This window comes from Molothrus ater, chromosome 23, assembly GCF_012460135.2.
Source record: "Molothrus ater isolate BHLD 08-10-18 breed brown headed cowbird chromosome 23, BPBGC_Mater_1.1, whole genome shotgun sequence".
Lineage (NCBI taxonomy): Eukaryota > Metazoa > Chordata > Aves > Passeriformes > Icteridae > Molothrus > Molothrus ater.
This window is the reverse complement of record NC_050500.2, coordinates 4,117,582-4,130,775: the sequence shown is the minus strand read 5'-3', so window position 1 is coordinate 4,130,775 and position 13,194 is coordinate 4,117,582. Positions and strand designations below refer to the sequence as shown.

At 47.0% G+C, this 13,194-nt stretch overlaps 2 protein-coding genes across 2 annotated transcripts; one reads left to right on the top strand and one right to left on the bottom strand.

The window, feature by feature from the left end:
• Positions 1–256: 256 nt before the first annotated feature.
• PARK7 (Parkinsonism associated deglycase) lies at positions 257–7,736 on the bottom strand. The gene is made up of 7 exons (XM_036396216.2): positions 7,607–7,736; positions 5,416–5,549; positions 4,660–4,761; positions 3,872–3,931; positions 3,043–3,112; positions 1,424–1,510; positions 257–722 (listed from the first exon to the last, which is right to left on the bottom strand). Exons 2-7 carry the CDS (start codon positions 5,503–5,505, stop codon positions 562–564), a joined length of 570 nt encoding a protein of 189 aa, XP_036252109.1. The 5' UTR covers positions 5,506–5,549; positions 7,607–7,736; the 3' UTR covers positions 257–561.
• An 825-nt stretch (positions 7,737–8,561) lies between these two features.
• On the top strand, positions 8,562–12,317 carry TNFRSF9 (TNF receptor superfamily member 9). The gene is made up of 7 exons (XM_036396215.1): positions 8,562–9,002; positions 9,073–9,192; positions 9,376–9,513; positions 9,977–10,043; positions 10,145–10,281; positions 10,506–10,640; positions 12,014–12,317. The coding sequence occupies exons 1-7, from the start codon at positions 8,903–8,905 to the stop codon at positions 12,136–12,138; spliced, it is 822 nt and encodes a 273-aa protein (XP_036252108.1). The 5' UTR covers positions 8,562–8,902; the 3' UTR covers positions 12,139–12,317.
• Positions 12,318–13,194: the final 877 nt, after the last annotated feature.

Here is a 13,194-nt window from a genome sequence, read left to right as displayed (position 1 = left end):
CAGCCTAAAAATCCATACAGCCAGGAGAAGTGTTGGAGTAGTGCTGTCCAAACACTTCATGCATGCTAGCAGGCCAGGGGTCATGACCACCTCCTTAGGGAGCCTGTTCCAGTGCTTGGCCACCTTCTCATTCCAGCTCAGACTTCAGAAGAACTGTGTGAGACTCTAAACAGATGTTGTTTTAAATAGTACATGGTGGTAAAAAGGTTTCATGGGTCTGGGTTGGGAGAGAACACAGAAGGGAACAACACACCAGTAGGGATGCTCTATTTTTATTTACTCAGCAAACATTTTTCCATGTGATTTTTAAATGCCATCCAAGAACTAACTAGGATTATTAGATGCTGGCTGCTTTTTTGTGATAGAGCTTTTTCCTAACAGGATGTTTTTCCTGAAGTGAAGACCTTTGGCTTGTTAAGGTATCCCAGTTACTAATCCAGGTAAGCACAGTTACTAATTTCACCCACAATTAAAGTGTATTTACAACAGTGCACATTACAGTTATTCTACAAAGGATAGGACTATCTAAATTTGTCCTAGTGCCTCTCCCACACCAGGATTTCAATCTTTCAGTATTAGAGGTGCCTTCACCTGTTCAGCCACTTCCTTGCCCAGCAGAGTTTCCACGATGGCCAAGCCAAACTCAAAGCTGGTGCCAGGCCCGCGGCTGGTGAGGATGTTGCCGTCCTTCTCCACGCGGCTCTCCGAGTAGGAGTAGTGTGCTTGGGGACACAACAGCAGCAGGGTCAGTGTCCAGTGTCCTCCACAGTGCCACAGAGGCCACAAGGACCCCAGCACTGCCCCTGAGCAGCTCATCCCTGCCTGCTGTCCTCAGGGCCCACAGGGAGCTCATTCCCAAGGTGTGGGAATGCTCCTCTGGTTCCTAAAGCTGCTCAAAAAGCTCTCACTGAGCCTGTCAGCTCCCATGAGGTTATTTCTGGAAGTCAGACTGCTTTTGTGGAGCTGTTCACAAATTTCTTTTATTCCAAAAGCATGCAGAAGATATTGGGGGAACCCATCTGCTCCCCTCCAGCCTCATTAATGCTCAAGAATGACCCTCAGTGTTTCACCATCCCCTCCCTTAGGCTGCAGAAAGAAGTGTGGAGCCATCAGCTGCCACAGAACCGAAGCATCACTCACAGGAGAGCAGGAAAGGTGCTCCCAGAGTTTGCTGTAGGGACCATTGAGGCAAAGAACCAAAGGGGCAAGAGATGGCTCAGCCTCAAGGGGATAAGGCAATAAATGCTCCTAACATGATTCCCCCAAGGATGAGAGTGTTAGTGCAGCCCTCTATTCTCCAGTGATATAGACTCAATTCAGAGAGAAAGGCAAGGAAAAAAAAGGCTTTTCTCCTTTTTTAAATTGTGGGTTCAGGTAAAAAAAAAATTTAAAAAATCTGAGAAGGGCTTGGACAGAAACATACCCCCATTCATCATTTTGTCTTTGGCCAAAGGATGTGTTGTGACTTTGCTTCCATACCCAATCCCATGGGCCAGAAGGGCAGTAGGACCTGTAAGAACACAAAGTTGCACCAGTGAGGAATTGCCTTCTGCTGCACTGACAGGAACAGGTATTTGGGCATTAGGACCCTCAGGGGTCAAAGCTCACTGGGGACAGACTACTTTTTATAAACACTGATGCCAGCCCTATCTCTGAAGCAAAAAGCTCTCACATTACAGTTCACACTGAAGTCCTACCCATGACTGTGCTGCCTTTGAAGGAGTGAAGAACAACCCACTTCCAGACATTTTATTTAAAACTGCTTGATATTAAGAAACAAAAGGTCTGCATTTCAATCTGAACATTAATTACCTACAATTACTTTACAAGCTTGTTAAACCTTGAATTAAGACTTAACAGATAGGATTTCATTTGAGCAAGTCTCTACATGCTGCAGTTGTGTGCCAAGCAGTATTTTGGACAGATCATGGACTAACTATTCCATTTTTGGTTTCAAGAGTTTCTCTTTTCTTTTCATACTTCCTCCTTACCCTGAACTGAGTAAAGAATTTGTGTCAAGAAGTGCTAACTCATCAGACAGGAAATCCTTATGGGAACTCCAAAAGAAACTGAAGGCAGGATTTGTATGACATGAGTTTCATTTCTGTTAATTTGTTTAATTCTGGATTGAGTACAGGAAATAACCTCCTTTGTGTTCCGCTGGAATGAGCTCTATGAATTATCCTGCTTACAAGCAAAGGCCTCTACTGGGCAGATGTGAATTTGGGACACAGATGAAGCAGCACAAGAGCATCACTGCCAAGCTGAGGAATGTTCACAGCCCTGTGTGCCCAGCACCTAAATGGGGAAGAAAAGCAGAAAACCCCTCCAGCAATGTACCAAAATCCAAAAGTGAAAATCACCTCCTGGAACACCCTCTGACTGCCTTTTATGCATTCATCATCTCTCTCCTCACTCTCAGCTTCAGCTCCCTAGACCAGCCTTCAGTTGCAGTATTGGCAATTTCAGCATTGGCAATTTTTCACTTTGCTTCTTAGAACACAAATCTTACAAAGTTCATGATATGGATGCCAAGCTGTGCAGAATATGTAAGCAGACAACCCTCTCCTCAAAGCAAGTCAAGGCCATTTTTTGCTGCAGCTCAGGAAGGGTGAGACTGTAATTCTATATTTCTGGCCTTCTTTCTGAAGCTAAAGGGCAGGAGTGGTTATGTGAGATAAATTTACAGCAATGATATTCTGCCAGGGCTGTACACTTGCAGAAAGATCATCAGAACAAGCACACACTTTAAAAAAAAATCCTAGCATTCTACATATCACTTTTTATTTTAAAGACAGTAACACAACTGATTGGAAAGAACTAGGTAACAACCTGAACTTGCAGGATAAATGTTCACAATTACTTTAGATTTCTCTGCTATTAAATTTACAAAAAAATCAGATGCTGAAAGATGTATGTCTATATATTCAGGCACAAATTCCTGGTACTAAATTAGAGGAACACAGATTTCTAAGACAGGAAACTCTTCATGCTCCTTCAAAATATCCAAATGCTTTAGAAAGCAAGACTTTGCTAACCCACCTGCACATATTGCAGCAATCAGGCCTTTTCTGCTTTCCTGGTCCTTCAAAATGTCTTTGACAGCAGCAGACTGTATGAAGAAACATCACAAGTCATTGTTTGGAGTTGGTTATTTGAAGCAAAGTTGAAACAGTTTTCACTAAAATTTTATAAACATATTTTGTACAGAAAACCAATTGGAATTTTTCCTCCCTGCCCCAGGACAGAGGGCAATGAGAACATTAAAAAGGAGAAAAACTGAAACCAAAACATGCTTGCCCCAGAAGGAAAGAGGAAGGAAATGAGAAGGAACTGCAAGGAAAGTTCACATGAAAGCTGGTTAACCCATGGCCATAAAAAGTTGTTTGAAAATACAGGACCAACAGAAAATAGTATTCATAAGATACCTCCAGACAGTCTCTATAGATCAATTTGTTTGTCTGCCTGCCTTCCACAAGGACTTCATACCAGCCCAGAGACAGAATTCTGCAAGGGACCAGAGTCCCTTGGGTTTGGACAGTTTTGTGTCTCAGCAATAAATCCTCATTTGCAACTGCTTCATCTTCATATGAGTATGAACAGAGATCTTCCCATAAAGCACAACATTTTTATTCTGTTATATTCTCTCCATTTTTATTCTGTTTTACTTGGTACTCTTGGCCAAGAATTTACCCAGCTGTCCCACCTATATAATCACAAGAAGGCTTAAGACCATTAACAATTGGTTTATTGATTCATTCAGAAGAGAATTTTTAGATGCTGAACTGAATATGCAGGATTGCCAAACAAGTGCTGACCACTCCACTACTCATAAGAATGCCCATGAATTTTTAAAATGCCAGAACTTTACCTCAGACAAGTTTTGAGCCCCAAGGTTCCCTCCAGGCAGGACCACAACATCATAAGGCCCCTAAACAAAGATAAAACTCTTCTGTTGAATAGAGGCTGATACACACATTACACTCTTCACATACATTACCATGTTTGAAGACCACTGCAGCTGATTCAAGTGGCAAGCAAAGAAATCGACCTTTTCTTCCACTGAACAACACTTCATGATCAGAAAAACAGTTCCAATTATGACAAAAATACTACTTCCTGTTCCAGGAAAAGCCTATTATCAATTAAGTCTCTCACAGAACTGACTTTTAAGCCTAGTGCACTTAAAAGCTTCAGCAAGCGACAGCTCTTGTGTTGTAAAGTGGTTTTGCTCCAACCTTACTGTACAGTTCTAACTATGACATTATTTAGCTTCCCATCAGAACTTTTGAGTTGGCCCAAATCACAGTATTTTGTTGAGCCTACTAACAGGAAAAATAAAGCTCTGTGACTGGCCCTTTGCAAAAATCAAATACCTGGGCAGAATTAAGAAATCTGTCTGAACCTAGCAGGGTATGAAGCAGGATGTCACTCAAGTGGGATGTACAGTTCTGTAATTCAGAACTGTTAACTGTTAACTGTTAACATTCAGAAATGTTAACTCTGCTACTCAGAGTTAACACAACATGCAACCTATGTCCAAAGGTACTGCATAAGCTTTCCAAATTCACCTCAGAAATTTGGTGAACTTCTCAGAATGTACCTCAGAAACTGTGAGAGAGACTATGCTGGCCATTATATCAGAGGGTGCTGACCAACCTCTTTTCTGGCATCTTCAAGACTGGCATCAGGACAAATGAAGACATCTCGACTGCACTGCACTGGTTCTTTTCCTGTTAGGCCTGCAACAGTCACCTTGATCTAACAGGAGAACAAATATATTATTACAAAACAAGAATTCAGGGCATTTTTCTTATATGTTAGTTCTTAAGTAATAGAAGCAAAGCTGTACTGAGAGCTTGTTCCTCTTATGACAGCCAAAACGGGAAGCACAGTGATGGAATGACAAAGTAGTGGGAGAAGGTAATTTTTACTTCAGTCATTTCTATATAAGTGAAGTTGGTGTGTTTATTTAAAGTATTATTTTCATTCCTAATCAAATAACACTGTGCTACTATAACTGCAAGAGTAACAAACAGCTTGAGGAATCCCAACAGCCAGAACTGTAGTAAATAGCTTTTCTTGAGCTTTTTGAAATTCAGTTAAGCAATGTCATGAGCTGCAATGTACTGAGGTTTTCAGACCCCTATAGAAGAGGCACTTCCAGTTACTACACATGGAAGTAGCTGTGTTTTCTGACAGAGTAGGATTTACTTGAAATATTTGCTCTAGTTCACATCAGATTTGTATTTTGAAAGGTTACCAAGAAATGTCAGCATGACACAAATATTTGCTAACCAGAGATGATGGAGGTAAATTTTTACTTCACAGACCACACACTGAATTCCTGGAAATGAACCTCAACTTGAAGCAATGATTTCCCCCTGACCAGATTATTCACTGTCTCATACTCACCCCAGCTCTTCTCATAACATCAGTGGGGATTACAGTTTCCATCTCCTCTGCCCCTTTAGCCAGGATCACCAATGCCCTCTTGGAGGCCATGTCTTGAGGGGCTGCTATTAGAGAGGTGGTTGTGAAGGAAGGGGCTGAGGGGAATAAAAAGATAATGTGGTTACAAGGCAAATCCCCTCAAATCCCCTCATACAAGTACTTCCTCATGCTGAAAATGAACAGTAATTTGTACTTTTGCATGTTCTTTCATTTAAACCACCTCAAAACTCAATCAATATTCTTATAATTCATTTAAATCAATATTCATATATTCATTTAAATCAATATTCATAACCATCCTGTTTAACTAAGCAGCTTTTTAGAAAGAATGCATTATGATATTAAAATATTAAGGCACTTGGGCAAGTGGGGGGCACAGCACATCAGCACCAGGAGAGGAAGCAGCTTGGCCTAATCAAGACCTTAACCATGACCTGTGTCTGCCAGAGAGAGGGGTTCAGGGTGGGTGGCAGAGCTGGTTTCAATTTGCACACCCTCACTCTTTCCGAGATGATTGACTCCCACCCAGGCCAGCACTTACAAAAAGGGCTTGCACGAGCTTTGACCTCATGTCTGGTTTTTAGTTTCCACCCAGCATGCTGCATGAGGAGTTTCCTGTGACTTAACAGTGCCCCTGCAAAATCTCACCAACAGATTTTCTGGGTTATTTTGCAGCTTTGTGGGGGATGAAACACATGTGCACATGTGTGATGGGGGAGCAGACCACAGGACCTAGCAAATGGAACAAACTAGGCTTAAGACATTTTTTTTTAACTTTTAAATTCAAGTTGAGGTGAATGGCCAAATTTCCATTTGAAGGTTAAGTTAAAATAACTTTACATCATGTAAAATACCTACTAACTCATACAGGTCTGAGAGAAGGCTGTGAAAGCCTCTGTGATGTGAGGAGGCATTTCATGGGTCACTACTCTGGAAGACAGAGATTTCTGTCCTATGCAGGGACCTTCCACCTAGAACTGCACATAGTACCCGGGAGCTCTTCATAAAATGTGATGCATGTTTAGCTGCCTACATAAAATTATCCTCACTCTGCTTTATAGCCTCCTTTAGAATGTTATTTTCGAGGATGCAGTAATATCCAGCACAACATCCCACAGCATGCTGAACCAGCCCAAGCAGAGTAATTCACTGTGTCATATCCTACTTTTAGGGCAGCTTTATGTACTGTCAGTGCAAAGCCCACTGATCAAGCACACCCAAATCACAGGTATTAGTAATAACTCCAGAACAACAGCTTCTTAATAGCTTGAGGGTACACATTGATTCTGCAAAATTTTCATATGAATATGACTAGCAAAAAAAGACCTGAATAGCCAACATGCAGAAATGCTGCACTTGCTTTTTACTGAAGAAAATAGTCTAGATCACAGCTTGCATCCCTGTCTTTCATTAATTCTTCAGATGAAAACAGGCACCTGATCCTGCAACCTTTACTCTTTCTCCTAGTTTTGCAAAATGCAGTCTCTCCATAGTGCCTTTAGATTTTTATTGTACAATTCCTGAGCATTAGTACTGTTCTTCATGTGGGTGCATATGTAAATAGCTGTCCCACTACTACGGAAAGACAGTTTTTGAGAAGCAGGACTAAGTTACACAGACCTAACAACTACTTAATTTAACAAGTCATTTAACAATCTACCTACACATAGTAAATGCCAGTCTCCCATTTGCTCCTCAGTGCAGCTAAGGCCGCCTCAAACCTCTCACCCAAATGTTCAGCCCTGTGTGGGTACACGAGCCTTTCTGGAGATGGTGAATCAGAAACTCTAACCAGGGTGGCTTTAAAAGAAATCACACCCTGCAGCGCCGCGAGCACAGAGCCGCTATCCGCAGGCAGGGCAGGGCTGCAGGCGCAGAAGCGCGGCCCGCCCGGGTGGAAAGGCCGCGCGTTCCCATCGGTTCGTGAGGGACACCGGCGCCATTCCCCGCGGCAGGGACGGCACGGGCCGGGCCCGGGCATGGGCCGAGGCCGCCTCACGGGCACGGCGGGGCTTCGGGCCCTGCAACGCGGCCGCCTGGGCACCGCAAGCCGGCCCAGCTACCGAACCCTCCGCCCACACCGACACCCCCGCCCGCCAGGGCTCTACGGGCCGGGCCCGCGGCGGCCGCAGCGGCGGCGGCCACAACTCACCTCAGCGGGGCCGCGGGCGGCTCTGGGGCGCTCCGCCCCGGCCCCGGCACCGCCCGCGCTCCGCCCCGGCCTCGCCCCGCCGTTCCCCCGCGCTGCCGGCACGCTCCGCTTTTCTCACGGTCTCTCGGAACGCAGAGAGTGCTCCGGTGCCCGCACCGTGACACGAGTCACCTCCTACGGCGGCGCAACCGCAAACCGAGCTGCTGCTGCCGCTACTGCCACTGCCACTGCTACTGCTGCTGCTGCTGCTGCCCCTCGGGCAGCCCCTCACGGACCGAGCAGAACCGAGCCTTGCTCTTCTCCGCCCTCTGCCCGAAGCGTCTGCCCGACACTTGTGTTTCCTCAGGCTCACAGGGAATGCCTGTGGCTCAGGGATGATGCTGCCCTGGTTTTAAGGAGTTTCGGTGTTTTGAAGGACAGACAGAGCTGCTAGCGGGGACCTTTAGGACTGCAAAGCCGTGCTGGGTACAAGCCTACTCGCAGGTGCTGGCAGGCCCGGTCTGGCTTCGGACTCACGAGAGCTCCGGCAGAGCAGCTCAAATCCAGGGGAGGAGAGCCGGTCATAGGGAAGGACCGCTGAGGGCTCTGCCGGGATCGATGAGGGGTTCAGCTCCCGCTACGGGGCGCTTTGTGTGCTGCCCACAGCGGACTCCGCTCAGAACCCTGGACAGGCTGGTCCTTGCTCTGCCTGCCCGTGTGCCGGCACACACAGGCAGGGCACACACACACGGACCATACGTTCGCTTCTCAGTTATAACTCAGCACCCAGCGTTCACCATCTCTGCTCCTGCCCGGCTCAGGGAGAGAACCGCGCCCGGGGATTGGCTGCGGGGAGGTGCAGGGGGCGGGACCAGGCCCGGGGATTGGCTGCGAGGGGCCGCAGGGGGCGGGGCCGCGCCGCTCCCGTGCCGGCCGGCGGGAGCTCCGCACGCTCCCGGCCGGGGCGCGGCGCTCCCCGCGTGTCCCCGCGGTGCCCATGTGCTCTCAGCATCCCCGGCACGGCTGTGGCCTGCCAGCCCCGCCTCTCGCCTTTCATCTCCCGGGGATTCCACGCCGCACTCACCGGGAAGCCCCAGTGGTGAAAAGGCGACAGCTGACCGGCATCGCTGAGAGAGCTCTGCGGGCGCTGCCCGGCAGAACTGAGGGGTCGCGCCTCTGGGAGGGTCCGGAAAGTCCCGCCGGGCCGGGGATTCCCCGCCGCCCCCGGGATGACGCAGCCAGGCCCCCCGGGGGCGGTGGCTAAGGGCCGGTGCCGGGTGTCCCGCGCGCAGTCCCCGCTCCGTCCCGCTCCGACCCATGGCTCCGGGCCGGGCGCTGCTGCCCGCGGCGCTGCTGGCGCTGGCGCTGAGCCCGGCACCCGCGGCCGCGCTGCCCTGCGGCGCTCACTGCCCGGCGGGTAAGGACCGTACCGGGGGGCGGTGACCGCCGTGTCCCGGCCCGTGTGACCGCCGTGTCTCGCCCCGCAGGTACCTTCGCGAGCCCCGGCTGCGGACGGGGAGCGGGCGCGCCGTGCAAGCCCTGCCCGGCCGGCACCTTCTCCAGCGCGGCGGGAAGCAGCGACTGCAGGATGTGTCGGCACTGCGAAGGTACCGGCGGCGACGCCACCAGCCCTGCTGTGACCTCCCGTGGCAACGCCGTGCCCGGGTGGCACCTGCACGGCGGGGGACGCGCCTCTGGCCAAATAACGCTGAAGCCGCCAGCCTGGTTCTTGTGAGAGCAAAGGTCCACGCCGGGCGTGCTGTAAGCTAACACTGGTTTTCCCCTTGCAGCACCGTTTCAGTATTTGAAAAATTGCTCCTCAACCAGCGATGCTGAATGCACGTGCAAGGAGGGCTATCGCTGCGGCGATGATCGCTGCACCTTCTGCACCCGAAGCTGTGGCGTGGGTCAGGAGAGCACCAGCAACGGTAGGATCACCTTTCCCCAGCAGCTGAAAGCCCCTCTGCTTCCTGCACCAGACAGAAGCAGATAGAGGAAGGACCTCGAGAGATAAAAGCTGCCACCGGTGCTAAGCACTCTGCATGGTGTGTGGAGTGAGCTCAGAGCAGACAAACCCACCACACTGAGCCCTAGTGCAGCTCAAATCCTGCACCAGTTAGTTCCCTTTGTATGGCAGCTCTTTGCCTGCCAGCATGAGGAAGACAGAACTCTGGAGTTAGGCATGGTTTGTGGCATCTTGTGCCAAATCAACTGGTTTTTTAGCCAAATACTGTACTGGTCTGTGGCTGACAGGGAAAGACTTGCCTTGCATACTCAGAGCTGCTTATAAAGTGGTAATTCTGACATTGTACAAGCAGGCAAAAATAACGTTTCATATGTTACATTTTAAATGTTATCTTGTACAATTTTACCTGTCCTTGTCTGTTGAAGGTTGCCGGACTTGCCGCTATGGAACCTTTAATGATCAGCCCAGTGGGTCCTGTAAAAACTGGACAATGTAAGTAAATCAAAAAAAAGTTAAAATGCTACCACTATTACACTTGACTGGAATTTAAGAAATTTTTTTCTTTTCCCCGTTTTGCTGTAAATGTCCTTCAGGTGCTCTGGAAACCAAATCCTGGTGCCTGGAACTCCAGCAAAAGATGTCATTTGCAAACATGCTTCAGTTAATTCCACTTTAGTCACTACTCTACCTACAACATCTCTTGACATTCCATTTTATATCACCGTGCCAGGTGAGTCATTGTGCAATATTGCTTATGGAGGTAAAGAATTATGACCTACTTAAACATACCGTAGCACATTCACCTTCCATTCAAAGCAAAAGTCCTTCCTTCTATGCATTTCCAGTGTTGCAGACTGATCCAGAAGCAGAATGGGAGACAAAGTTTTCAGCTAATTCAAGGGCAATAGAATTTTGTTCTGTTAAGACTCTTAGAGAATGTTATTTGTTTCCTAGGGAAGGATGTTCAGGCAGACACAATCAGGATTTCTCTCGCTGTGGCTGGGCTGTCGTGCTTGGTGTTTCTGCTGCCTTTGTGCATCTGCTTCAGTGTCTGGCAGAAAAAGAAACTACATGCTGTCTTCAAGAAAAGTAAGATAAATACGCTCTTCAGTTTTTCTTTTTGAAACTAGACAGAAGTCAGGAATCCAGGTTAAGTGCCTTACAAAGGTAGTTGCAATAGCTTTGGGTTTTTCGGCCTTGTAAGTCAGAAGCAAATGAAAGGGAAACAGTTTTGGAATTTTTATTGCAGAAAGCAATAAAATTTGCTGTGGGCGTTAGGTCAAGTGCATGCTTATCCTTATAAGTGGACTATTTGTGGTAGATGAGAAAACTCAGCTGCTCCAGTTAAAGGCCAGTTCCTTTTATGACTTCCAAGCATCATCCTTGGCCTGTGTGGCTGTAACCCCTTGGAGTTCTCTCTGCTCCAGAGAGGACACAGGGCCTGCAGTGAGTGTCTTGGAGCTCTGGCTGCAGAAGGAGAGGGGCATCAGTCAGGGTGTGCTGCTACACAGGAGCAGAGTCAGCCTGAATCCAGCACTGCCCTCTGAGAGCTCCTAAGTCCTGGGCACACACAAGAGTTCACAAAGATGAAGCATTCAATGTTGTTTATAGTTGGTTTGTTCAATTTTTTGGGAAGTTCTCTCTCCCTTTCTCTTCCCCTGTTCTAAGGATAAGGTCTGAATCTTCTAGTGTAACTCTAAATACATTAGACCATAGCGGTGCAAAAATCTATTTCCCTCATGCTGGTTTTCCTTTCATTGCCATGACAGACAGACACCAGAGGCCCTGCTGAATTAAGGAAAACAAAGAGTGATAAATTAGTTTTATCAGATACACATGCTGTAGAGGAATAATTTCAGATTATAGAATAATGTGGAAGATTTTTTTTCTCTTCCTGACATCCTGCATTTGTCACAGAGGGATGGTGAAATAAGATGGCTGAATAAATGAACAGAAAGGGGACATTTGTCCAGTTCTGGGCCCTTCACTTCAAGAAACATTGGGGTGCTGGAGTCAGTCCAGAGGAGGGTAACAAAGCTGGGGAAGAATCTAGAAGGTAAAGCCTTTGAGGAGTGGCTGAGGGAACTGGGGTTGTTTAGTCAAGAGAAAAGAAGGATCAGGGGAGACCCTGCCCTCTACACCTCCCTGAAATGTGGCTGTAGCCAGATGGGGATCAGCCTTTTCTCCCCGTGGCAGGACAAGAGGACACAGCCTTAAGCTACACCGGGGAAGTTCAGGTTGGAGATGAGGAGGAATTTCTTCCCAGAAAGGGTTGTTAAAGACTGGAATGGGCTACCCAGGAGGTGGTGGAGTCACTGTCCCTGGAGGTGTTCAAGAAACAACTGGACATGGCACTCAGAGCTCTGGTCTGGTTTACAGCATGGACAGTCAAAGTTGCACTAAATGGTCTCAGAGGTCTTTTCCAACCTAACTGATTCTGTGAATCTGTTCTCTTTTTTCAGTGCACACACCTGAGCAGTCAGTTCAGGAAGATGATGCCTGCAGCTGCAACTTCCCTGAGGAAGAACAAGGTGAATATCAGAGTCCTGGCAAATCCACAGAATTGAGAGATCTTCTGGAGAACTAGAAATTGAACTGTCCAAGTCAGCCACATTTGAGTTTTCTTTTGGAACACAGAACAAGAAGCTGTTTATGTAAATAGAGCAGGTGTCAGCACCTGAGTGCTAGAGCAGTAAAAAGCTCAGCCACCAGGGAAAAGGTATTTTTTAATATTTCTTAAAAAATAATAAAAAACCCTCAAAACTGTTTGCTGATTTACTTCCTCTATGAGTAAGGATTTACATGTAGAAAGAAATACTGCATTTTAAAGCTCTAACAGAAGTGCAGAATAGTTTTCTGGTCCATCATTAATGTTACCTGAGCCATAAGTTACATGCATTCCAAAAGGATCTGAAGCTAAGAAGGAGATCACATTGTAGAGTCACTGGTGACATTCACAATCTCTTAATACCAGCCATCCTCTTGAGTCTGGAGCTCCTCCCAGCAGTCCTGGGCTTTGTGTGTAAATACAGATGGAGCTCATTTGATCCCATCACGCCTGGAAAAAGATCCCTCACCACTGCACCCATCCTTACATGCAGGGGAAAAGAAGCCATGAAAATCTTGAGCTGCAAAGTGCTCCACAGCAGCATCTGCTGTTGTGTTGGCTGGAGGGAGGCAGTGGAAACACTGAGAGAAGCTGTGGTTGACTTGAACTTAGAAATAGCTGTAACTTTGCAGCTGGACTGCACCACCTTCAGCCCTACATCAGTCAGCTTTGATCTTTTGGGTGACGTAAACTTTATGTACATTGCAGTTGTAAGTGTGATATCTTTGTGGTACTATTTTTGTAACTGAGGTTGGAAAGATTTTAACATCAGACACTGTATCTGTCTCTTTGATCAAATATCTGTTAACTTTGGTCCTGAGAAAAAAGAAAATACATGTTTGAGTCAGGACATTCGCAACACGGTTTTTAACCATTTACAAAACTCACATATTTTATTACTTCACTAAATGTTATTCAAAAAATAGAATGAAGACCCACCAGTATGTGGGTTAAAGGTGATTTTCCCCTCTCTGATTTCAATGAAGGAGAAAACTATTTTGCATTTGAACAACGACAAGCCATCTCTTCATTCAG